Source organism: Aptenodytes patagonicus, chromosome 1, assembly GCF_965638725.1.
Source record: "Aptenodytes patagonicus chromosome 1, bAptPat1.pri.cur, whole genome shotgun sequence".
Classification (NCBI taxonomy): domain Eukaryota; kingdom Metazoa; phylum Chordata; class Aves; order Sphenisciformes; family Spheniscidae; genus Aptenodytes; species Aptenodytes patagonicus.
Window position 1 is genome coordinate 28,189,197 of NC_134949.1, and position 25,834 is coordinate 28,215,030.

The window sequence follows — 25,834 nt, forward strand, 5'->3', positions numbered from 1 at the left end:
ACTCCTCCAAGTTGCAGACCTCCTGCAGACATTGTGATGAGCTAACACGGAGGTGGCTTTGGAGGGAAAGAAATACCTCGAGCTGAAGCTGCTGAGCAGAGCAGCAGGGCTCTGTGAATTCCCTGTAAGTCTCTTGAAACAAGTGAGGTAGGTCTGAGCATCCCTATGAGCTAGTGACATGTCTGTGTGAATGAAGGAATTCCTGGATATCATGGTGATGTAACCACTGATGGTGAAATAGGGAGAAGGGCTAGCTGAAATGACAGTAGTGACCACAAAAGGGCAATAGCTGAGGCAAGTATCATGGTTGTGGCTGTGAAACTGAGTAAAAAGTTTAGTGCAAAGAAGTACAGCATGTGCCTTTAATTGTTGCCAATACAAATATATGATTAATTCAGCATTGTTAATTCTTCCCAAGTTTATTTTACTTTCCCTTGTCTCTGTACAGGCTTAATCTTCTAAATGAGAAATATTGCTTATCAAGAGAGTCAGGGTTCAATGTCCCCAGGACGCAAGGTGAGGGTTCAAACTGGAGGCTTTTGCTAGCGCTAAGAGGAATCCCTCTGCATTTAAGTCCAGATCTTGTTGCCATCAGCAACAGAGTTGCTTTGAGTTTCAGTCCTCAATAATCCATGATTCAACAGGTCATAGACAATTAAGATTTTTTTTTTTTTCTTATTTTGGATGACTATCCACCAACAGGATAGTTTCAACTGTAAAATTTTTAGTCTCTCAGCCAGGAAGGGGTAAACTGATACGTGGAGAGGTCCAAGTGTTTTGGAAAACTCTGCAACAGAAAGGCTTTCCCTGCTCCACTGAAGAGCTGGGCTGTGCTGGCTTTAACCTCTCTATGCTGAATACTGGTATTTGGTCAGACAATTCTGCAACCTAGAGGAATAAATCTGTATTTTCAGACAACTTCCTCAAAGGATGCTTGTTAGAGATACACAAAGGATTTTTTTTAACTATAGAAATTATGCTCCAAAGACACTCAAATTCAGACCAAAAGAGCCAGTCCTGCTGAAATCTGACAAAAACAGCTCCAGCTTTTTGTCCCTAAGCACCTTTTTTTCACAGGGTTCTTTGGACCATTTCAGAAACTCAGCACGGATGAAACAGGCAGAATTTTAGCTGCTTCCAAATGTAGTTGAATCATTGTCTAATAGGGAGTAACAACACCTGTTCTTGTTAAGAGAAGACAGCTGAATTGACAGATGTCTGTAACAGTTGAATCGGAGTCTACACATCATGAAATAAAGAGATAAAATACTGTACAAGCCAGAAGATTAAAAGTCAGGAGATGACAAAGTATGAAAAAACGTCAAAGGCACTTGTCTAAACCTACAAGAACTCATATGCTCCGTTCACTTGTCAGTTCCCATTATGGGGGTATTTACTGTCCTACAAGTAATCTAGACTACGACAGAGGATTTCTGTCAGCGAGATAGATATCTATAAAATGAGTAGTCTGGCAAAGCATCATATGCTTATCGCAGGGAACACAGGCTGTGTTGTATTGCCCACCAACAGATTTGGGTTGGGCTTTGGGATTGCATGCAGAGAGTTTTCCTGCATGAGTCTGACTGCTGCTTGCAGCACAGGGTAATTACCCAGCCTGCTTTTCAGTGTGCTTCTCCAGGATGGGAAGCAGCTTCCAGGCCTGGTTTTCTGCCCAGCCAGGCTCCTGTTGTGCGAATCTGGTCATACATACCACGTCCAAGGTAAGTTCTGAGCTGGCTTGTCAGTGCGTTTAAACCTAGCTCTATTTGACCATACCTATGGTCATTCCCCTTCAAGGCAAGCCACACTTAAGTAGGAATTTGCACATCTTGATGATACTTTAATGCCTTGCTTATTGCTGTCTCTATTGGTGCCTATCACTGCAGTGTTCATATTTGCTCTCCTGTAGGATTCTCTTTTGGTTCAGATTTACCTGCAAAATGTTACAGGTAGGAACTGAGGAACTGAAGAAATGTATGAAGAGTCATCCCTCTCCTTTTTTCCTTCCAAAAGTCTCCATCTATCACTGCTAGATGGAAATGCACCTGCTGTGCACAGCTTCTCCTCATTGCTTCAGTATGCAAGGCAGACCCCTGAGATTCTCTCACCCTGTCATTCTCTCTACAGAATATAGCTGCTCCTTTTGATGTACTATTTTTTTTTTTTCTCTTCACACCAACTATTTAGTTTCCATGTCACTTTTTCCACTTTGGATTTTCTGCCAGTAGGATTTCTGGCAACATGTACATCTGGCAAACTGCATCTGGAGCTGCGGTTGCTGGAGATGGGCAGGCTGAATGGTTTGATAAGTAATAGTCACAGATGAACGCCTATATTCTCATAGTTGCCATTCACAACTACAGATCCCTTGGTCCTTTAAGGTTCCTCTGAGCTGACCCTCTGGTGTAAAGCATTTTGTAGTTCAGAATAACTAGCCAGGAAAAGATTGTCAGTGCCTAGATGCGCTGTAGAGGTACTCCATATTGTGGATAAAGGTTCAGAGATGTGATCAATGGAGAAAGTTGCAGCCTTAGATTTAAGTTAATCCCTGGGCACCAAAACAACCCCTGAGAGCTGCTGTCAGTCTGCAGAAAACAGAACAACCTTCAGCCTAGGTCCCTAGTCTTTCAAGGTGGAAAACAGAATTATCTCTGGAAGTGCTAGAACTGGAGACCATAATGCCTTTATTTCCCTCTGCACTGACGACCACTTGATGGAAGAGAAAATCTGAGTTCTGAAAAGCTTAGACCAATAACGGTGTCACAAAGCTCAGGTAGTGCCTTTAAGGCAACCTGGCACCTCCTGGAAGTCATCATGCCACATTAGGGGTCTATGGTTAGTTCCTGCACAGCACACAAGGAGAATTGGGCTTATAAAAATTGTATCCCTAGTAGTTAGCACACTGAGCAGTGAACAGCTTAAGTTTACACCTGGAAGTGCAGTGAGATGAGTTTAAGTCTCTATCTCAAGGAGTGAGATGCTAGACTACAAGACTCAGAGAGGCATCATTTCCTAGCTCTTGTTAGCGATCCCTGAGCGATCACCTCCAGTTCCTGCAGGAGAACGTGGCAGCCAGAGGAACATCTCATTTGTACGTCCCAGCAGTGTGTAGATGTGACCTGGGCACCCTTACAGTGAGTTTTACTGACAATTATGTGCTGAGGAAATTCAGGTGTCTGCAGGACTATGTAAATTCAGGTTCTCAGAACAAAAGCAAATTACCTACTGGCATTGAGCCTAGGGCCTTTTGTGGATTGTATCTTCAATCAACACTAAAATGTGCCTTGACTATGAGGGAGGACACAGGCTTGTATTGGGTCTAATCACTCTCTTCCCACTTTTGCCATCCTCAGTAAAAGCAGTTACAAATCTAGTGAGAACACCGTGCATTTATATATTGTTATAGTTATCAAATGTACAACATTTTACCACTGTGCCTCCAGAAGGCCATAATAGAGAAAAGCATCTTGAAGACAGGATGTGCTAGTTGTACTAGGCAATTGAAATTTTAATTAAAAATTCCACAGAAGAAAGCAAGATAGAATTAACATAACCTGTACCACATGGTGTCCCAGTGTCAAATAACACAAAGTGAAAGACTTAAGGTTTATAAGACACAAATGAAGATAGCAAAGGTGTCTAGCTCAGCAAAGACTTTTATTCTGTGCCTCTTTCCCCCTACTCAGGAGATGAGGAAAAAAAAGAGGAGGATGCAGCAGACACACAAGGCAATGAAAGCAAACAAGTGAACAGAGAACAGTGCTAGTTTAACCTAAGAGAGGGTCAAAAGGTGCAGCTATGGAAATTCTCCATCATTAATAAAAGCCTATGGTTTGTCATTATATCTTGTTGCAACTTCATTCCAATAAATATATTTAAAAAAAAAAATTCTGTATTTAGTTTGTTCTTAAACAATCAAATTCAGAGGGATCAACCACACAGCCAAGCAGTTCACGCTCTCTCATTTCTCAAAACTCGGGTGCTCCAGCTGGTTTTAACTGGAGCATCCAGCTCCCCCATACATTGTCTCAGGGTATTCAAAGGAAAACAGTTCAAGCTACATGGCACAATTCAGGAACTGGTGACTCAGAAGATGAGAAGAGTGACCAACGACAGCCAAGAACTGTTCAGCTTGAGCCCACCTGAATCCACAGGTCCTGAGGCAGCTTATGACACTGACTTTAATATCTAGTAGCGTAAGACAGTCTACACCACATTTACAGCCATGATAGGAGATTGCCTGATGCCATGGTCTAACGGCTAATCTCTAGTCCCCTAGTGGACAAACCTGGATCTTGCTATGGGGTGTATCGTGACTGTGGTATTGATCATGAGTGTTACGGCACTGAGAGCCTGGCAGGAGCACAGGTATGAGATTCACCCATAGCACAGCCCCGCGACCACTGCCCAGCGAAGCGCCAGGGACAGTGCAATCATAGGGGGGATCTGCACATCTCTCCCATGAAGAGTCTTGGAGACATGACATTATAAATGGCTAAGATAAATAGATGTGTCTGTCCTGAATCTATCAGGCTCTTTGCAAAAGCAAGGTGTTTTTGAATACCAGAATGCTCATTTGCTTTACTTTCATATTACAACCTCCCTCTTACCTTTTAAAATATTTTAAATTTTCTCACATAGTTCAATTCAATATACTATTTGCTACCATTGGACTATTAACTACCATTAAATACACCATTCTGCTATTGGAAAACATATGACAGACTACCTTAAGCTGGTATCTGCCATTTGAACATTAAAATATGGTTAATGGATTTGTAGGCCAAAATGTAATAGCCTGATTTATTGGACTTCTGTGTACTAGTTTAACAGTGTGACAGGTATTGTGCAATAACCCCATAGAAAAGAACTGTCCTGTCACAAGTTAGGTCTATACATAGCTGGATAAAAACTGTCATTCCCCTATTTCCATACATTAAATGCTTAGGCTAATGAGCTTTCATTAGGAACAATCCTGTTTCCACTGAACTGAAAAAGAAAACTTTAAACAATTTTAACTGACGAGCTATCATCAGGACAATCCAGGACTGAATTTTGGATGGCCAAAATCTTTTACGTAAAATGAACTATAAACAACTCATTGTATTATGATATCATTCTGTTTATTGGATATTAAAATTGTCTACAAGTAAATATCATTATCCTAATTTGAAATGTAGGGAAACTGAGGAACACCAAGCATTTAAACAAGCTTAGGTTCCCTATTCAATGCTGTATTCACTAGTCCTACTGCCTACTTATTTAGCAGCAGAAAATATTTACTTGGGGAAAAAATGACATTTTTTTGTTGGGAAGAACCTTCCTGAGTCAGATCCTGAACCACAAATTGAGACGGTTTTGCACGTTCTTTCTTGAGAAACAAATGACATCGCTTTCTGTTTCTTTATCAAGAAATACTGGGCTTTTCTTCCTAATAACATGAGATTTGTTCACATGACTTTCAAGGAAAAAGAAGTCAGACAGGAGCTACAATTAAACATCTTTTTATTGTAGTCTTTAATGTACATGCAGAATTAAAAAAAAGTGTCAGTTATATCTGTAAGCGTATAACAACAATGTAAATGTCTTGGATCAGCAATGTATTTGGATTAGGGACTAATAACTCTAAGTGAACAGACATCTTTCAGGATATACAGTTTATATGGCAAATCAAGAAGGTTTTCTTCAGAGTGATTTTCCTCATAAAAAGATAAAATATTTCTTGTTTACAATCTCGCTTGCTTTCAATACTGAAAAAGTCTATAATAGTACACTCTTCACTATGTACATAGAAAAACATAAAACTATATCCATACCAGTGTCTGTTTTAAATGCAAACAATAGTAGTTAATAGCTTTGTAATTTTTTTGTGCACCATCTCCCCTCTTCCCTCCTCCCCCTACCCCCATTAAAAAATGCAGCATTTCCTAAAATTGTCAATGCTTTGGCAGAAATTGAACCGAAGGCACTCCTGTGTTAGGTAAAGCAATATGTGAAATATCAGCACTAAATAAAAAAAGCTGTAGGTGTACCAGACAGCTCCATGCTCATGCCAAGGGCCAAATCTTGCACTCTCCGAGGTCAAGAACTGGTTTGCTGGAGATCCCAACTGGAGCAGGCTCAGGCCCCAGGTTGGTTTACGATAAAGCTGATTAGCCTCACAACTATTTTTAGAAATGCTTCACGCAAACCGTATGAGGATGCAGAGGGCATCTCTGAACACAGTACTATCATGAGGGCAAAAATCTCCTGCAGGTCACAGCATCAGAACATGTCGCAAAGGCTTTGCTTTCTAAGCCTTGCACTTTGCAACACGGTAGTTTCACACAACACCCTCTGTTTAAGACTTCCTGATGTTGCAGCTCAGCTAAAAATGAACAAACCAACTCACAGATGTGAAGTTTCTAAACCATCTCTTGTGATGGATTAGTTTAGACTCAGCAAAGCATCAGTTCTCCTGAAAACAATCTGCATGCTAGTGGCATGCTGACTTCTGCTGATAGAGAAGCTTTGAAAGCTGATAGAGAAGTTTCACTCAGGGGCAGCTCCTCCTTGGCCTCATGTGGCTTGGGTTTGGCACACCATTCTTCTTGTAACTCAGGGTTATCTCCGGCATACCTGCGATATGTATTTATATGAATACTTTGCAAAAAAAAAAAAAAAAAAAGCCTATGAGATAAGCACCTAAATGCTTGCTAAGGGATGTGTCATGAGACACAGTCAGGAAAATGTTTCCATAATGACCAGGTTTAGTTCTCAACTGCAGTTTGCTTCTGCAATCCTAGCAAAGGTTGAGAAAAGACTGGATGCAAACTTCCAAGAGAGAATGAGATAGAAAGGCACCGACCGAAGCTTTTTATGCATGTGAAAAGCTTTCACCTGTCAATGTCTCCAACCTGATAAAGTGTTAGATTTTTGGGACATATATTAGTTCAGTAATTTGTCTACTTAACTAATTTATTCATAGTGCACCATATCTGACCATGACTATAAATAGCTGCAGTCAACTGACAATCCAATTGAAAAAGAACATTCTGCTAAAACCTGCCAGCTGGTCACATTCATTCTGCTGCAATAGCTCTGCGCTCTTTGGCCACAATAAAATGAATGGCTTTATAGTGTTGGAAAGCATTTTTGTCGTTCTTCAGTATCACTGTGGATTTAACTCACAAGGAATGAAGGGTGAGATAAAAAGGCATCCAACAACACTTCAGTCTCTGAATTGAACAGCCAGCAAAATGATATGCAGCTGGCATGGAAGAATAACCATTTAAGGTTAGTTTGAAATGCAGACTAAAGGGGAAAAAAAAAAGAAAGAAAAAAAGAAGCAAGTAGTCCAGTAAGAATAAACAGTAGAAAAAGAAACTGAGCAAGTGATTCTTTGTTTTGAGCCAGTATATCCACCGCTAGCTGCTGTATGTTGCTTTGGGAAACACGAAACTGGCACCAAAACACTCCAAGCAACACAAACCCCCCACCCCCTTCCTAGGCTGATGGATCTCCTTGAAATGTCCCTCAAATCTCTTTCCGTACTGTGGCTCGGATGCTGCTGAACATTTTGCCTATGGCCTCAAACAGCGGGTCGCAGAACGTGTGGATGCAGATCGAATAGACGCGGCTAATGCACTGGATCTCAATCAGGTAGCTTCTTATGCACGGCACCACCGCCCAGATGTGCAGGAATGACAAAATGGCAAAGTAGATGCCCCAGACGAGAGCCATAGGAATGCCAAAGATAGCTGAGAGTAAACGATAAAACCAGTATTTCGTTACAGTGAAGGTGGTAAAACTGGCCTTCCAAATCCCATCAAAGCTGTGTGTTCCCTCTGGCTCAGCGATCACATCTTCAAAATCAATCTGCAGCAAAGAACACAAAGTCAGGTCAGTCAGACGTTCGCATCAAGGCTGGATTCCAGAAACTGCTTTCCTGGAAAGCAATGGTCCCCTGCAACGAAATACCAAAGCACGTACTTCCTACATCCCAACATGATTCGACCCATTTTAACACATCATTTAAACCATGAATCTTTCCAGGGACTATCTTTTTCCAGTAACTATCAGGGAGCCTCAATGATTAGCTCAAAATTAGACATCTAACTTCTAGATGGAGATGAACTCTCCACAATATATTTTCCTCATCTACAGCGCTACGTGTATGGAGTGTCCTTGAAGTCTACTTAAGGGACAAACCAGGTGAACAGAATCATCACGCTTTCGTTGCCTAACTTAACTGTTTCACATCTTTATGAGTGGAATAAATGCAGTCACTACTTTGACTTTTTACACACCTCAAGCGTGCATCAATAAAATGTGTTTTATTCATCTGAATTATCCCATCTTTCCTTGTATAGCATTGCTGAATTTTGACAGTGAATAAATGGTGAGGCTAGCTATTTGAATATATACTTTGAAACAGGCATAGATATTAGTAGACTGAAAAACAAAATGCTAGATTTAGATCTGCATCAGGTAGAGCTCCTCCTTAGTCTGAAAAGGTTAGGGAGCTCTTCCATCTTATTAAACATAAGGAGGCTCTTCACATTAGAGCTCTTTTGTTCTAGCCTATCTTGTTTATGTGATAACACTCTGTTCATGAAAGACATGGCCAGGCTAACATATTAATATTTAGAAGGAATGCACTTTTCCACATATTTCATAGTTTTGACTATTCATAAATCGTTCAAAAAGTCACCTAAGGAAGCAGTGCATTCCAACAGGCATATTTTACCGCGCTCTGTTGAAATACTGAACTATTCAGGAAGCTTAATTGTCATAACATTTCTATTAGAAAATTAACAGAATCGCGATGATGGTTCAGCTCCATGTCACACAAATGTGTTTGATATAACCCACAATACAGGATATTTAATTTAGTTAACACAACCAATTGTATAGGTACTGCATTCAACAGGAAAGAGAACATCACACCACTATTCCTCTGCAAGAAACTAAATGACTGTTTAAATCAGATGAAAGAAAAAAAGAAATTGCATTCCTGGGACTGGATCCCAAAGTGAGATGCTGCTGCTGCCGTAAGTGAAGATTTACAGGAGCAGGGTATGATATGGGCCAGCAGCCTCAGAAACTCAGGCAACAGTACCTTAGCATGCTGGAAGGAGGTGAATCTACATACATTCAGAATAAGTATTTCTTAAACTGTAGGAAAACGCTCACAATCACTTCTTTTAATCTAAAATATATGTAAAAATTGGAAAGAACTCCTCCCTCTCTCCTGTTGAGTCTTCAATCACCTCGAAACAGAAGTTACCAACTCACTACAAAGGGAAAAATATTATAAAACCACTGGACTTTCCAGTTTCTTCAACAATAAAAGATAATTCTGAAATTTCTGAATCAGCTGTGACATCAGCATCTTGAATGCCTAACATCTAGCTGGCTTAATTCAACGTATTGCTGGGCCTAAACATCACTCTCTGACTGCTCTCTGCTGTGCCACTATCACTCTCTGCCAGTGCTTCTCTCTAGACATCATATAACACAAACTATAAACCTTCTCCTCTTTATCCGCTACTCTGAACAAGGCTCTAGTGATCTGAAAGTGATCTATGATTCTTTGGGATGGGAACTCACCATCGTCATCACATCTAAAGGTAGCATTTGGGTTAAAATTCTGTCTCCACAGAAACCGATGGCAGAATTTGCATTGGCTACATACCCAGCGAACACGCTCAGCGCTGTGCACTTGTCCGTAAAGATGTGCAGAGCCAAAAGCCTGTCTGGACTTTCTGAAACTGAACAGCATAATTTAAAATAATAGCTACAAAAAGAGAAAATTAAAAGAGAGTTTGGTCATGGCTCTCTTCTGCAATAGTTTTACGGGTATGAAATAACCTCTGCTTCTGCAGGTCGTGTGCATGAATTTTTGGTACAAATCCTAGAAAACAGTTTCCTTGAAATCAGTGTCTAAAGACAGCATACATTCACTTCTGAGCTCACAGGAAATTAGAAATTATTTGGGCTCTGTAATTTCAGCGGGTGCAGCATTGAAGCTCTGGTGGAAATTACTCTAGTTCTGAGAAAGGAACCACAGGCAACAACATGCTATGTTCATTATGGGGTTATTAGATATAAAAATTCATGTTTGGGGACTAAACAACTGACAAAAAATTAGCTTTATGGAGTACATTGGCCATAAAATAATTACATGAATCAGTCATTAGAAGTTAGCTGCAGTCTAGTAAGAGAGCAAAAAGCTTTCCTGGATATATTGTGATCTTTTTACCAAATGAAGCAATCAGATGTCCTTATATCAATCATGGGATTTTAGGACTGCATCATGAAAGAAAGAAGAAAAGGTTGTAGGTGTATACATTAGGAAGTCAATAATATCTCCTGATGATGGCATGTAGTTGACTTATATCTATTCGCACAAAAAAAATTAAGATGATTTCAAGATCTGCATATTGTTCACTGAAATCAATCTTATTCAACTGACTACACATGTTGGAAAAATGTACGCCCGAGTTTATGGGGCAAGTATATTTTCTTTTTGGAATACGCAAGCAAGCATGCTTGTATTATCTGTTTCTGCAGCTACTCAAAAGCAACGTTTTCCTTGTAGCCCATATCCCATGGTAGTTAATTTACAAAGTGAATGCGTATTCTTGGCTTATTATCAACATTTGCCTCGAAATCAGGTAATAAAGATATGCAGATGATGGCAAAACCCAAAATGATTACAGCAAAAAAAAAAAAATTGCTTCTCAAAAAATACTACTACGTGAAGACTACATGGTTGAGCATAGCCCTCTTATTCTAAAACTTCTGGCAATTTATCGCATGCTTCCCACCAGTTGATGTTGTGATCCTTGGCAGAGCCAGTTTGTGCACACAGGCACCATAGAGCAGTTCAGTGCATTGAGGACTATTCAGGGTCATGCCTAAAGACTTTTTATTCAGTTCAGTTGTGGCGGAGTCTATCCTGTATTTTTTTCAACTGGCCAATACGGGAAATATTAAATGTCAGCAGGAAAGCAAGTCTGCATTGAGGTCCATCAGCCTTTTCATGGTTACATCTTTAATTTAGCTAAGTGGGACCTATTTTTATCAGCAAAGCATGTTTTTGGCATGCAAAAAGAAACCATAGGTTAATGTGAATTTCCTAGAACTTTTAAAATAAATAGTAAGACTGGCCCATAATTTGATTCCTTTCAAAATAATTCATTATAATGAATGCTTTACTGAAAAATGGAAGCCAGTAAACTCCTTGGTTTTCAAATCAAATAGTAAACTTTCTGTAATCGTGATTGTCAGTAACTAATGTGTTTAGCCTGTCGTGTGCTCCAAGATGTCCATGGAGTTCTGTCAGCTCCATGGGGAGCTGACAGAAGAATCATGCCATATAACATTTCCAGATGGACAGCCCTGTCCTCATTCCGGGAGATTATGCTAATATTAGAACATTTATGATATTTTGGGCAGGATTTCCCAGCTCAAGTCATACACAGTTGTCCTAAAGGTACTCAGGAATCAATCTGTCTGTGAGATGATAATAGTGGTGTATTCACGCCACCAACAATTGTCAAGAGGTTACTTTCTTGCAGTAATTTTAACAGCTCTGGGAATGTTTCTACCAATGCACAGAAGCTGAATAGACGGTGCTATAGAAACCGTAGCTGATGTCTCACTACCATATCTTTCCCATGTCATTATTCCTCAAGTCCCATGTTCCACATTGCTCCACTTTGAGTAAGGGAGATACCAAACTGAATTTGAGAGTGATAAGACAGAAAAACAGCCTGACAACTCTAAAAACTCTCAGATGAATACAGAGTTAAAATGAAGCTGTTATCTCCCTAAAAGTCGTAAGAACGTTACAAAATTATGTACATGTCAAGAGAGTCCAGCTATGACTGGAACGCGAACATCTGCCGTGCTGTCCAAAACCAGACTTCCCCGCAGCAGTGTACAGTCTAAATAAAGACAGGCAAAGAGTTGAGGTAATCTGGGCTCTTCTACTTCTCAGCTGCTAACAGATCACGTACAGATCCACTGGCTGGGAAACTCTCTATTTATTTCACTGTTCAGGCAGTAGAGATAAGTCTTTAAGCTGCAGGAACTGAGATATCACCCAGATTCTTCTCGCACTGAACCACTCCCATGAAAGATCCTGTTTTTCACTCACAGGGATCAGTCCTCCCCAGGCAGCAGGAGGAATAGGTGACTGGATGCATTTTGCCTTGCTATGGGTTACATTTACATCACTTGGATTACTCACTCCTCAGTCTCTCCTATTACTCTCCTCTGGCTTTTAGTTCAGCAGCACTCGGTGACGGTGAGTGTCATCAGACTGATAACGGGAGTCCAGCTGAACTAAGCAAAGTAAAAATAGGACTGACAGGAGAAAGAGAAGTGGCCAGAAATATGACCCTAGGGAAGAAAGACTCTCTTAATTTCTGGAAGTGAACCTAACCAGCTTGCAGGGCTAAGATACCTTTTCCAGGGTATTGTTCTCAAGGCCACTTTTGCTAAAGCATCACGTGCATGTAGATCTGTGAAGAACTCTGTTTTATCTACATAAAGGCATGCTTAGGTCAGGCACAGGTCTCATTCAGTAGATTGCACGTTCAGTGTGCAGTTTGTTCCTCTAGAGCTGTCAGGGTGTCCTGTGAAATCATGGTGAGTTATTTGCCAAGCTAATGAAAATACAGGCACGTTCACTTGCGACAGAGAGAAGTAAAGGAAATTTGTTTTGACCCTCTAAAGGATGCTAATAACTCACTACAGCCTTCTGTGTCAGCCAAAGCTATTAAACACTATCAACTCCTGTTCCATGCCTACAATACACTTCCTGACTTCAGCTATTCTTTGTTTCCTACTATTCAGTTTGGTAAAGCCATTTTTTACATTGCTTGAAGCTTTTGTCTGATTCTACTATGAGAATTACCGCAGCTTCTTTTGCTCTGCATATGTTTATTAAACTTTTATCAGGAAATTAAGGAACCTGCTTTGATTCTAAAAGAGATTTATTTACAAGAAAAGGAAACAGTATGGGGAATTTGTCTTCTTTTTTCAAAGTCTGTTTAAATAAAAACCCCTATTAATTAAAAAAGCTTAGCAGTGTGAAGTTACTGTTTTTTCTAAAAAAACCCCAGCTGACTCAAGAATATAAGCTTTATATACTAAAATAGTTGACCTGTTGACCTTGCAACTTTAGTCCCTATGTATCAAAACCTGGCAGGCTGGAAAGGTGTGTTAAATGCCAACCTCAAATTACCTACTTACCAGTTGTGCTTCTCCTCAAAAGTTTGCTCTTTGAGGTATGTAATATCCATTACACAGAAAAATTTACTGTGCTGGGTCTATCAGAAAAAAATTATTAAGGCCATCAGCATTTTATGGGGGCTTTGACCTAATCTACATTTCTGTGATTGTAAGTATAATTTTTCAAATCTTCGCGGGCGGTAGCTGTGTGCTGCTACTGTGCTCACAGCGTGCAGTTTGCATAGACAGGCACCACCACTACTCCACTGAGGAGCAACCCAAACAAGGGCTGAGGATGCCTACATTTTTGAGTGCCATCAAAGCCTTTTGGAGTCAGTGAAAAGACGCTCAGATCCTTATTGGATCTCTCTTGATTGATCACTAATATCTCCAGTCAAGCAAACCACTCAAATATGCACGCAACCTGAAAAACATGAACTGTCCCACTGATGTCAGTATGCTTACATGCTTTGCCAGACCAGGGCTATAGTCAAGTCTGAATATATATTTATCCAAGAAGGAGTCACAAGTTCGTTTTCTTTACATTTTTAGCACAGAGTATGGGAACTGTCTGTACCCAGTGCTGTTTTTAAACAGGTTTTTCCCTGATACCAAGACTGTATGTAGAATATTGTTTCACCAGATTATATTGTGTCCCTATAAGACTTGAAACAGATGTATAGAAAAAAGCAGATATGATCTTTTTTTCTCCTGCGATAAATGCAATTTGTAAAATTTCCCAATGCATTCAATGTCCTTTAAAGAAACATTCATCAGAAGAAAAACAAGTCACATTTGGGAGGTGATGTTCAGGACAGGTGCAGCACTACTAACTTCGGAGAAGGCTGTACTGTATGTTATTAAAAATTAGAAAATGCATGAGTATACGAGATCATTATTAGTTTTTGTACTTCCACATACTATCTGAAACTTAAAAATTGACAGTTACAGTGCTTGGAAAAAAAGGCATCACAGCAGAAGCAAAAAAACCCTAAGCAATAAGCTCACAACCATTCTGTTAAATCAGTGATATCAGCTAAACATCTAAATGTTTCCTTGACCCTTTGAAATATCACGTTTCCACATCTGCTGGTGCTTGTCTTCCTGATCACTATCACAGTTTATCAGAAAATGATGAAAAAGCGTATTAGGTTGTTTCTACTGAAACAACCAAGGGAAAGAGCATGGGAGGTGTTGGGACTCATAGGGGTAAAGCTGCTCTTCTCCTTTCCCTCACCTCCCAGACACCAGGAAACTTGACTATTTTGAAGGTGTAGGGTGTAGCACATGGTAGCCCTTCATGGCTGCAAGGCTACATGAAAGAGGAACGGGAGGATGCTTGGCTGCCAGCTTTGCAAAGGGGTCCAACGCTCTCCCTGAGGACGCACATCCATGCCTTAGTTGCACGGCGTTACAGGAACTTGAACAGTGTCCTCACTTGTTTCTACTCTAAAAAAACATTCACCCTTTTAGGAGCACTGTGTAATCTCCACCTGGCAAACGTTTGCCTGCAGCTATGTAGAGAAGCTGGTACTTTGTTCCTGAAAACATACGGCTTCATGGTGCCTAGATGTTCTACTTCCTCGCTAATCATTGTTTTCAACAGCAAACATCAGCTGCTGTCAGGTATGCTATAAAGGCAAAATTCATTCTATTCCAGAGTATTTATATGAGCCTCAGGCTATAGCATGGGTGACTACAAAACATGAACATCCAGCAGTGTCCAGAGATGAGGTAAGTTCCACCACAAGACAAGAAATCACCTTAACTCTTGGTATGGTGGCAAGCTTCTAACAAGGGAACCCCAAGAGCCTCTCCACATAGGGGGGCTCCTCAGGCTGCCTTACAGCAAGGTTAGGCTCTGCCTGTCAACCTTGAACTCTGTCTTCAGAGCACACTGCTGTTGTGGGGACTGGCCAGACCAGCGGGCACAACACCCATTCCGTTGTACAAAAACAGAGATGCCGTGAGCACAGATGGCTAGGACCATAGTTTTTGTGTAAAGCTGGCTAAATGCAGAAAAATGACAAACAAATAATTCCAAGGTGAACGAAATCCTAAGCAAGCAAGCAGAACTGTTCCACCCCAGCTACTTCCTCAAACAATCAATGAATTTGCCTTACATTCCCTGTCTCCCTGTGCCTGCTTTCCATAATATGGCAAGAAAAGTGTTCTGCTGGCAGATCTCTTGATGGAAATTGTGACTCTTTCCTGAGTACTATAGAGTATGCCAGAAAACCAAACAATGCTTTAAAAAACAAGGATATTTGCGTTGGAAAATAGAGTTGAAGGACTACACTCTTCTAGCCAGAGAAGAAAACTGGTCCAGTCAGGAGTGACCCCTGCTGCACAAATAACAAATATTCAAATGGATTGTGAACAATTTTAAATATTGTCATGAATTAGAAAAAAGGTCGTGATTGCAGATCACCATTTCATAAACTGAAAATCAGTGCAAATAGCAAAAAATAATTTGCTACTAATTACTGAGAGAACAACCTCCTGCTGCCTGCCCATGCTGAATTACTGATTACATACCAGAAAAGCCCTGGTGATGAGCTTTGTTTTATCAGATGGGCAGGCTCATCAAAATCTGCGGAAATACTCGTGAGAAAAATGCGACTGATGCCAATGGGTCAGCACTGCAGCAACCAGCCATTCTCCAGAGATCTCTTCCTGATGCACTTGCCTGTCCTGTCTCAATATAGTCCAGCAGAAGGGAAGACTAGCAGCCTCAAGGAGACATCTGCGCTCCTCTGAAACACAGCTAAACTTCCTGTGCAGGTGGGGATATCATGTCAGCCAGTTCCTTGGAAAATACGTTGATGTTGTCAGAGTAAGCAGTCAGAAAATAAAGTGGCTGTTTTCCTCCTTGGAAACTGGGCTGCTGGGAGGTTATTGCAGTTTTCCCAAAGAGAATATTATTTGTTTCATGTTCCACAGTTCCTTGTTTGATACAGCCATTTTAGCAAAGAACTTTGATATGTCTGCGTGTATGTGCATCCACGTATGTCTATCTGTCTGTATGTTTAAAGCGGCAGAGTCATCAACATGAACACGGGTGAAGTTTTGACTACACTAGAGATAATGGGAATTCTTTTATTGATTCCAGTAGGGTCTGGAGTTAACCAGAATCCAGAAACATTAATAAAAGTAAAGATATTCTGTAAACAGTTTTTATATTATATTTTAATATTATATTTTATAGTATACATATACAAATATATTTATATTATATTATTATATTGCCTTCAGTGCAGGTTTACAGACCTGTTATTAAGGTAATAAACTGCTATTAACTATAACTTTTTAGAATTTGCTCTAGCTTCATGCATCCTAAATTTAGGTACTAATGGGAAATGGAAATATAGTGACCTTGAACTCTTTCTTTAGTAGTACATAGAGAGAGACAGGCACCTTTGGAGGGTGCTTTAGATCTGGAATTCGGTTTTTTTTTCTATCATTTGTAAAGAGAGTCTAAGGAGAGGAGACTGTTAACTAGGTATACTACCCACAAACACACTCCTGTTAACTGCTGCAATACTTTTTAGCAAATCTGTATAACTTGCTCTCACCTTTTCCCTCATTTCTACCTGTATATGCTTATTGCTGACAGTGAGTGTGCAGCAATGCCCAGCTGCCTCTCCGTTCCTTTATAAAAAAATTTGCCTCTGCATTTCTTCTGTTGGAAGGTTGTCTTTCTTACGGAAGATCTTAAGTTACTGATCCTTAAATATGAGGCAACTATTTCTTTAGTATTTCATAAAAATTAAGATATCATTAGTCTACAGTTCTGGTCTTGTCGTAAACTCCACTAGAACAGAGATATATGAACTTGGACTTCATAAAATGATAGGAGACTTCATGGCTGAGGTCTACAGGAGATATTAACCTGATCTTGAAGGAGAACTGAATGTGTTTTTATAGTATTTGGTTGAATTCTGAGAAGGGATTTCAAAGCTGACAGAGGAAGTGTTGCAATCCATCTATGAGACTCCCTTAGGCTTTTTTGAAACTCTGAGTATAAATTCAGCACAGTGGGAGTCTGGACAGGGAATGTGATGCTTTCACCTTCAGCTGTGAGAGTGTCTTCTCACTTCTTATCTACGAAGCTGAATTTATCAGTTCCTGTTTATTTGAAAAGAGAGTACATGGGCCAGATAAATAGAAGACTATGGACAAACCCCATCCTTGTACAGCCCCACTAACATCTATAGCACAGCTCCATGACTATCTATCTTGAATAAAATTGGGTGCAAGCTTTATCAATTAATGTGCTCATTAGAGTGGGGATAGTGGTACTGAAACCATTTGTCCTTTTGAAGGTTAATCTGATGACATAATTTCTGACAAGAATGATATTGCATAAAATTCAAAGTTTGATTTGCACCTGTCAAAAGGTATTTTCATAAGAAATCTGCCAGAAAAATATAAAGGGACTAACAGAGTTAAACCTGCCTCCCCAATAAATCAAATGAAATTAAATGGCATAACTTCTCTTTCATCTTCAAAACAACAAATCCTTTCTAGTCCAAGATGGTTCTTATTACTGTCGTTTGTCTGGAAAAGAAAAGAGAGATGGTAGTTCTGGATCAAAAATTTCAAAAAATCAATTGCCAACGTAGATGTCATCCCGCTGTCTGTTTATTACAAGGGTATTTGAGAGTTGTGGGAAATACAAACTTATCTTAGTTTAGAACTGTATCTCTCTTCAGTTTTCCAGAGATCACAAGTTTTATGGAATCATCCAAGTTCATTTGTATTTTCTTCTCTCTGTTGCCTAAAATACAACAAAGATCAAATTCTCACTGGGGACCTCATGGGCAGACCACTCTATTATAGACATTTTCCCTCTTCCCTCTGGAGAGTTTTGGATTTCTGTTTGTTTGTTTTGTTTTGTTTTAGACATCCATACTCTCTGCAGCTGAACATGGTATTTCTATCCATATAGTGGGCTAAAAATTCTAAAATTAATTCAAATTGTTCTTAAAATTTTCTAACGTATAACCTGAATTCTGTTGAATTTATCAGAAATGAAAAGTATTTGTCTCCTCTGAATCTGAGATAGCGTCCAATCAATTCTAACAAAAGGAACATCCATGCTGAATCCGTGGCTCTGTCCCCTGGCCATCAAATGAACATTTTCCTATGGGGTTATGAGTCATGTTCATCGTGCTAAGCAAGAAGGCAGCGCGTAAGGCTTTAATAATACTACGAGCTTAAATGCAAACACATTTTTTTGAGAAAGAAGCCTTTATTAGAACAAATGCTATTATTATCTGTAATCTTATGGACATTCAGAAATTCCATGTCTGGGAACTCCTAATTAATGTGCAAGAAAACTGTTTTTCAAAAGTTTAAGACCTCACTCAGTCCTCGTATAAACTGGCATTCATAATGACTCGAGATTTTAATCTCTCACTCCTAGACTAGCCTTGGAAGAAATATTTGAAACAGAATTGTATCATGTGGATAGCCAAAGTCAAACATTTGAATACTCTTGCATTTTAAATCTAAACCCCACAGCTGGATGTTAATATGACAGAAAGTTTCAGAATAATTTCATTTAAATGCAGATGTGTAAAAGTAAGGCGCCGTGTCTAAGCTACGCGTATCGGCAGTGGAGAGAAATATGCACTCTGAGAGCATCGCTCGTCCCGTCCTATGGTTAGGCCCAAACTCTGTGATGTGAATCTGCCCCCAGAGGCATCTAACTTCCATCCCTGCCAATACCATGAGCCCAGATGACAAGCTTGGATTAGAACATACACACACATTTATATTTATATATTTATACTGATGTATTTAAATGTAAACATCTATTTTCATGGGACTTTTAACAATATCTGAAAACAAAGAAAGGGGATCTGCATTAAATTTAATTTAATTCCTTGTTTCAGAAAAAGCACCTGACTGAGCTCTGCTTTTCTCTCGTTTTACCATGTTGAAGAGCAGAACTCTGTTCCTCCCAGGTTGACGCCTGCTGTCACATCAGAGTGATAGCCCTCAATGCCTTAGCCCTCCCATCCAAAAAGAGCAGGGAACGATGCCTGCTTTCCTTCCAGGAGGTTCTCAGGTGTGGAGATGGGAGGTGCTCTGCCTAGTCATCTCTCTGTGCATCTTACACCGTGCTCAGCGCAACAGGGAGGGACCGTAATTGTGAAGGATTAAATAAAATGGCAAACTGCTTTTTAAAAAAAACTCTCTTTTTATTAGAAAGCGGCAGAAATTGTAAATGTCTTTAAAATGGTTGATTAATACTTTCCTGCCTAATGCCTACATAAGGGTGTTACGGTATTTGTCGACATCTGACTAAAAATTCCAGACTTTTCCTTGCAGTGAGCTGAATTGCCCTTAACTGCATTAGCTTTAAGTGGAAGGCACGAATACGTAACTGTTTAAAACTTGGTACAAAAGCTCTGCATCCTTACATCTGTAGCTGAGTACTGGAATTTTTTTCCAGAGAGAAAAGGACTCTTACACAACAAACGGCAGATAGACACCGCTTGTTTAAAACAAAATAATAATTATGTTCTGGATGGTAGACTGGGCACAGGCCTTTCCTCCTGGCTCACCACCGTAGGAAAAAGCTGTAATCTGGTTGCAGATGTGACTGCACGTTTGGTCCTGACTAGTCCCAAAGCAGCAGACTTTGCAGGGTTGACTGCAAGGTCCATCCCCATCCTGAGCAAGGAGCAAGGAAGTACTGAGAAGTCCAAGCTGCAGGAACACTGTTTCCCTCCTCTGCTTCTTCCAAATTCAGTAAACTTTGTGCAGACTTGACCACAGACACTTTGAGAAACTTTGAACTCCACAGAGTTGGAAGGCTGTAATTTAGCCATACTCTGGAAAACACAAATATTGTGTTGGGAAACAGGAAGAGCAAAAGCTGAACTTCAGGCACCTTCACGTGAATCCTGCATCATCAGGGAATGAATAAGAGAAAAAAAATGATCAGCTTTCCCTCTTGTTTGTTGCGTCTCATCACACATAAATGAAAACTGTGGGACACAAGTCCAAGAGTAGAATTGTCCAGTAAAGGACATATGAAATAGATACAACTGTGAAGCAAAATAGCTGTATAATTACCAGACTGACTCCCGGAGAGCTCCCAGGTGCACAGAGGCTGCTTTTCCCTCGCTACATTCCCTCCTTGCCTCCTGCATGACTAGCCAACTTCACAAGCCAATGCCTCAAGACATGGGACCACCATTGCACGTTCTCCCCCTGCCGAGGTGATGCACGAGGGCAGTCGTATGAGGAAGAAACTCCTTCCTTTCCGCTCCCTACTGAAAGAATTGGAGCAGGAAGGAAATTCTGGTGATTTTACTAGATCATGCTTCCTGCAGCACAGAGCTGCCAACTCCGTTGCCTGTGGACCTCAGGTTCGGTAAGGCCTCATTTCCATCCCTCTCTGAACAGAAATCTAGTCATTCACCCCACTTTTCTGGAAACTTCACGGCACTTAGCTTCCGCTTGGTAGCTAACATGAAGATAAATTGTAAGCAAAGTCGAGGTCACCAATAACTTTGGTATAAAGCTGCTCCATGCGTCTATTTTTTATAAAAGGATCTGGACCGGGTCTCTCCCTCCTGCCCGGATCCCTACCCTATTGCTGCCTGTACCATGTATCTGCTGCAGAGGAAGCTGTGCAGATGCTTTGTGTTGCACATCAAGGGAACATGTCTCCTGCTTCTCACAAGCAAGGGTTATTTTTAAAATGTGCTATGGGAAGTATTTGAATGCAGACAACACTGAGGCCTTTTAGAGAGCTGCTTACAGAGCAGATTCCTCGTTCTCTGTCTAATCATTTCTATTTCATGGCTGACTGATTTGTCCCCAGTTTCCATGCTATTGTGCCTCATAGTCAAGAGGCAAGAAATGCATTTAAATGCTGGGTAAAAAGCAAAGGTTCTGAATCTAGAAAAATGCAACTGCTCTAAACAAAATTGAGCTAAGCCTGAATCATACTTCTGGCTTACAATACCACTGAACATTTCTTTTTCTCTTTCAGTACCTGACTGAGACCGGGGACTCCTTCTGTTATACAAGCGTATTTTTTACACTCTGCCTGGATGATTTACAACTGAAGTAAAGGCAGATATATGACAGAAGGGGACCACAGGCTGATAGCTAAGGCAGTGACTGAATCTGTGTATCTTCACCCTGATCCGAGCCTGTCCCTTAGGTATTGGGTCTGAACTTTATGGCTACTTCTAAGAAGCTGAACCTGAAAGCAGTGTCCAAATAAACTCAAATTGTGGCAAAATTCCTCTCTCTACTTTTCAGGTTGGACCTATCCATGAAATACTTATAAAAATCAAAGCAAATCTTATTTATCCTTGTAACAAGACAGAAAAATGTTGCTTTATGATGCCCACATTTTTTACAAATGTGCTGGTTTTATGATGCAAAATGAATCCTGTCTGGTTAACATCAAATTCATTTTGATACATTCCTGTGTCTTGATGTGACTACGTGCACTACCAGGAGCTCACTTGCTGACACAGAGGCAGTTACCAGTATTCTGGCTGTTGGTTTTCAATGAATGTGTTGGTCCACAATTATTTCGAAAGGACAAACTGAAAAGCTTGTTTTTTCCATTCCTATAATTCTTACTTTTCAACTTTCTTTTGGATGATTGGACCTAACAAACTTTCTTAATCATTGCCCCTGTGGGAGGCAGAGAAGGCAGGATGGGCTTTGTACGTTTCAGTTTCTTTTAAGTCCATTAGGAGTTTTTTCCATCAGTGGTCTCCCTTTTTTCCCAGCAGGATCTTTCTTTCCCTAGCTAAGTTTGTGGACACCCAGATTCCAACTTGCTTGGGGGCTATGACTCATCCTCAGAAGGTTTGGTTGCTTTGGGGACTTCTTCTGTTGATGTACGCAATAAGCCATGATGCAGTCTCATTCTTCAGCTCTTGCTCCTGTCTACTCAGCTGTTCCTCCGTGGGTAGAAGAAAAAAGAAATGCTCTCTCCTTTTTAACATCAACCATTTTAGTGGAAGTTTTGTGACGTTAGGTATACAGATGATTTTTTTCTAAACACATAAAACCTTTATGCCTTTTCTTTCTAGATCGCAAAGCTGACAGTGGCTCCTTAAAGATATAGCCTGCTCCGAGGGATAATTCTTAGCGTTGATTCAGCACGATGGCTGGTCATATTTATCACCTTCAAATTGCATTGAAGTTAGTGGAATTTGAGGTTACTTGGGACCTTACTATATTGTCTGCACATAGCATGAATCATTTTACTGACATACACTCAGGAACCGGAGTCCAACCTTTTCATTCTCTGGAAACAATGCGGTATTTCTCTTTTTCAATAACGGGTCTTCCTGACCAACAAACATGGTGAACTGCACACACTCAGACTCTGCTGGATACTAAATAAGCCAGTTAGTGGCTTAGTCACCCACTACAGCTGGGCAACTCCTGTTTTTCCTAGGTTCTGACAAGCCCAGATGACAGCATCCTCAATTTTCACATGCACAGTATGAAATTCTGCTAAGAGAAAAATAATCTCTATGATGTTTCTGACCAAAGTGACTTCAAGCAAAAATCTCCATTGACCCTGATTTGTCAAAACAGTCAAACTCTGATTTAAAAACCCAAACAAAAAATCTAGACAAGGACACAGTTCGATTTTGCTTATCTTATTTCCTTTTATCATTTCTTGAGGGAAGGAAAAACACCAAGGAAAACAAAACAAATCAAGGAAACAAATCCAAACGACCACCAGGACCTCTGATTTTGCACCCAGTTGGCTATGGGAGGGTGATCTGTCCCGCAGGCGGTGCCCAGCAGCGCAGCTAGCTCAGACTGCACTGGTTTGGTGCCACCTCCCTGCCCTGCCTCGATACGTGCCCGAGGGAAGGAAAATCCCTCTGCCGGTGTTACATGAGGTCACGCAACTTTTTTCCCCCGCTCCCCCGGTCCCGGGCGGGACGTCCCGGCTGCAGGGATGACCTGCCGGTACACAGCTGCGGGAGCCCCGCGCCGGGGAGGCCCCTGCCCCGGAGGGCTGCCGCAAGCCCCCGCCCCGGCGGGACGCAGCCCCGCAGCGCCCGGCCCGCTGCGCCCCCGGCGGGGAGAGCACGGGCAGCCCGCGGGAGGGTGCAGCCCCGCCGCGGCTGCAGCGCGACCCGCCCCTGCAAGGAGCTCCAGCGGGCTGCCCTGGCCCGCTGCCCGCCTCTCTGCTGTACCCTCTCCCTTTTCTTTAAAAAACAGATAAATAAATTACGACACCCCCCACCCCCCCGGCCCTTTCCCTCTTGCAGCAGGTGGAGGGAAGCGGTCCGCGGGCTGCTGTCGCCCTGGCAGTGCCCGCGTACTCTGCCCCGGCAGGACAGGCAGCTGCCCGGAACTGGCGTCGCCCCTCGCCCCGTCCCGCCTGGGCCCCCTCACCTTGACGACGTCGTCGTTGAGGTGCTTGGGGTCGCGGTTGACCAGGTCGATCTCTTTGGTGTGCACGTCGTGCACCGGCTTTTCGCTCAGCTCATCTGCCATCATCTTGTTGTTGGGCTTGTAGATGTTGCCCTGCTCCCTGATGGGCGCCGTGTACAGAAAGCCCTGCGGAGAGGGAGAGGGAGAGCGGGCGGGAGGGGAGAGCCGAGCCGAGGAGGGCAGGGCAGGGCAGGGCAGGGCAGCGCCGCGCCGCGCCGCGCCGCGCAGGAGGGCGGGCTGGGGGAGGCGGCCGCGGGTCCCGCGGGGAGCGCGGAGCGGCGGGAGCCTCGCTGCGGGGCGGCTCTCGCCCCGGCTATTTAACCGCGGCCGCGGGGCGCACACCACACCCCCGCGGTACCAGGCACGGCACTGGCTCCCGCTCCCGCCGACAGACGTCCCCGGCTCCGCCGCGCCCCACACGCCCCGCACCGCCCGCGCCCGGCCCCGCTCCCCGCGGCGTTGCCCCAGGGCGGAGCGCAGCCGTCCCTAAGCGGGGAGGGCGCAGCCGCGGCCCCCATGGGCAGCGCGGGGAGCGGCCGGGGCTCCCCGCGCAGCGCCCTCCCCATACCGCCCTCCCCACGCTGCCCTCCCCATACCGCCCTCGCCGCGCGGACCGGAGCACGGCGCCCGCACCCTGCCCCCTCCATCCCGGCGCCCGCACCGTACTGCCCTCACTATCCTGCCCTCACTATACCGCCCTCCCCGCAGGGCCATCACGGTGCCCCCTTCACCCCGACGCCCTCGCCGTAGCTCCCTCCATATACCGCCCTCACCGTTACGGCCGCCACTACAGCGCCCTCCCCGCGGCCCCGTCCCGGCCGCAGGGGACGAGCCCCCCGCGTCCCCCTGCCCCGCTGTCCCTGCCCGCAGGTGCCCGGTTGTCCGTCCTCCCCGCCGGGCGCCGGCCGCGGGGTTCGCCGCCGAGCCGCCCCCGCGCCCCGCTCCTCTGCTGGGCCGGGGCGCTGCAGCGGGCGGGGAGCGCGGGGGGGCCGAGCCGCAGCAGGTACCCGGCGCCGGGCGGGAGGGCGGCGGGGCAGCAGCGGGGCGCTCGCAGCGTCCCGGCTCCGTCCCCGCGGCGGTCCTACCTCCGAGTCTACGTATTTGGTACCGGACATGCTGCCCCGGGCTGGCTGGCGGCTCTGCCGCGGGTTTCTCTGCGCTATAACTTGTAGGACCGGAGGCAGGAGGATCCTGCTCTGCGGAGCGGCCGGCCAGGGGGAGGTAGCTGCGAGGGAGACGGCTGGCCGCCGGCCAGGGGCTGCTCCCTGCCTTTGGCTGGGGTGGATGACAAGCCGCGGTAGGGCCCGGCATATCACAACGCGGCTGGGAGCCGCCGGGGGTGGGAGGGGAGAGCAGCCCTGCCCCGGCAACCTGGAAGCGGGCGGACCCGGTCCCGGATGCTTGGGCCAAGCCGCGCGGGGACAGGGACACGACAGGGACAGGGACACTACAGGGAAAGGGTCCCCTCCGCGCTTTCCCTCCCTGCCCCGGCCGCCCGCGACCCCCGGCAGCAGGTCCCCGCCGCTGGGCTGCGGGGGGGCGACGGTGCCTGCGTGCGGCAGAGCCGCCCGGGCGGGGGGGGGGGGGGGGGGGGGAGGAGGGAGGGCAAGGGGGGGCAAGGAAGCAATGAGGAGATGGAAAACATTAGTTGTGTTTCGCGTCCAGAGCGAGCGAGGCGTTTGTAGGGCTCCCTCCCCCCCGGCATTGACAATAGTTTACACGTAGTCATCGCTGCCCCAGGAACGATTGTGGAAACTTGGACATCCTTGGGATGAAGAAAAAGAGATTTTCTCAACTGGTTCATTTCAAAACTATGCAAATATTTAAGAGTCCTGCACTGTAACTGTGCTATATTTTTCCCGGGAGGAGACTGACCCATGCACGTCTGCCATGCATATTAACCACTGGGATTTACTTTTAAAGAGGCATGGTGGGACACTGACGTCTTGCCATGCTCCGTTCTCAAGGTCCTTTGTAAGCTCAAGGGCATATGTTCGTGTAAAAGCTATAAGGATTCATCACTGTATTCAAGATGGTACAGGTTAGGGTTGCAGTGGCACTATACATCTATGTTTATGAACATATACATAACAACTATACATAGATGTATAGTGTTATTGCAATCCTAAGCTGAACCATCTTGCATGAGCTATATTTTGCCCTT

The 25,834-nt window shown here is 43.4% G+C and overlaps 1 protein-coding gene across 1 annotated transcript; it reads right to left on the reverse strand.

The window, feature by feature from the left end:
- Positions 1-5,488: 5,488 nt before the first annotated feature.
- CAV1 (caveolin 1) lies at positions 5,489-24,859 on the reverse strand. Its single transcript, XM_076330483.1, has 3 exons — positions 24,756-24,859; positions 23,632-23,796; positions 5,489-7,857 (listed from the first exon to the last, which is right to left on the reverse strand). Exons 1-3 carry the CDS (start codon positions 24,783-24,785, stop codon positions 7,516-7,518), a joined length of 537 nt encoding a protein of 178 aa, XP_076186598.1. The 5' UTR covers positions 24,786-24,859; the 3' UTR covers positions 5,489-7,515.
- Positions 24,860-25,834: the final 975 nt, after the last annotated feature.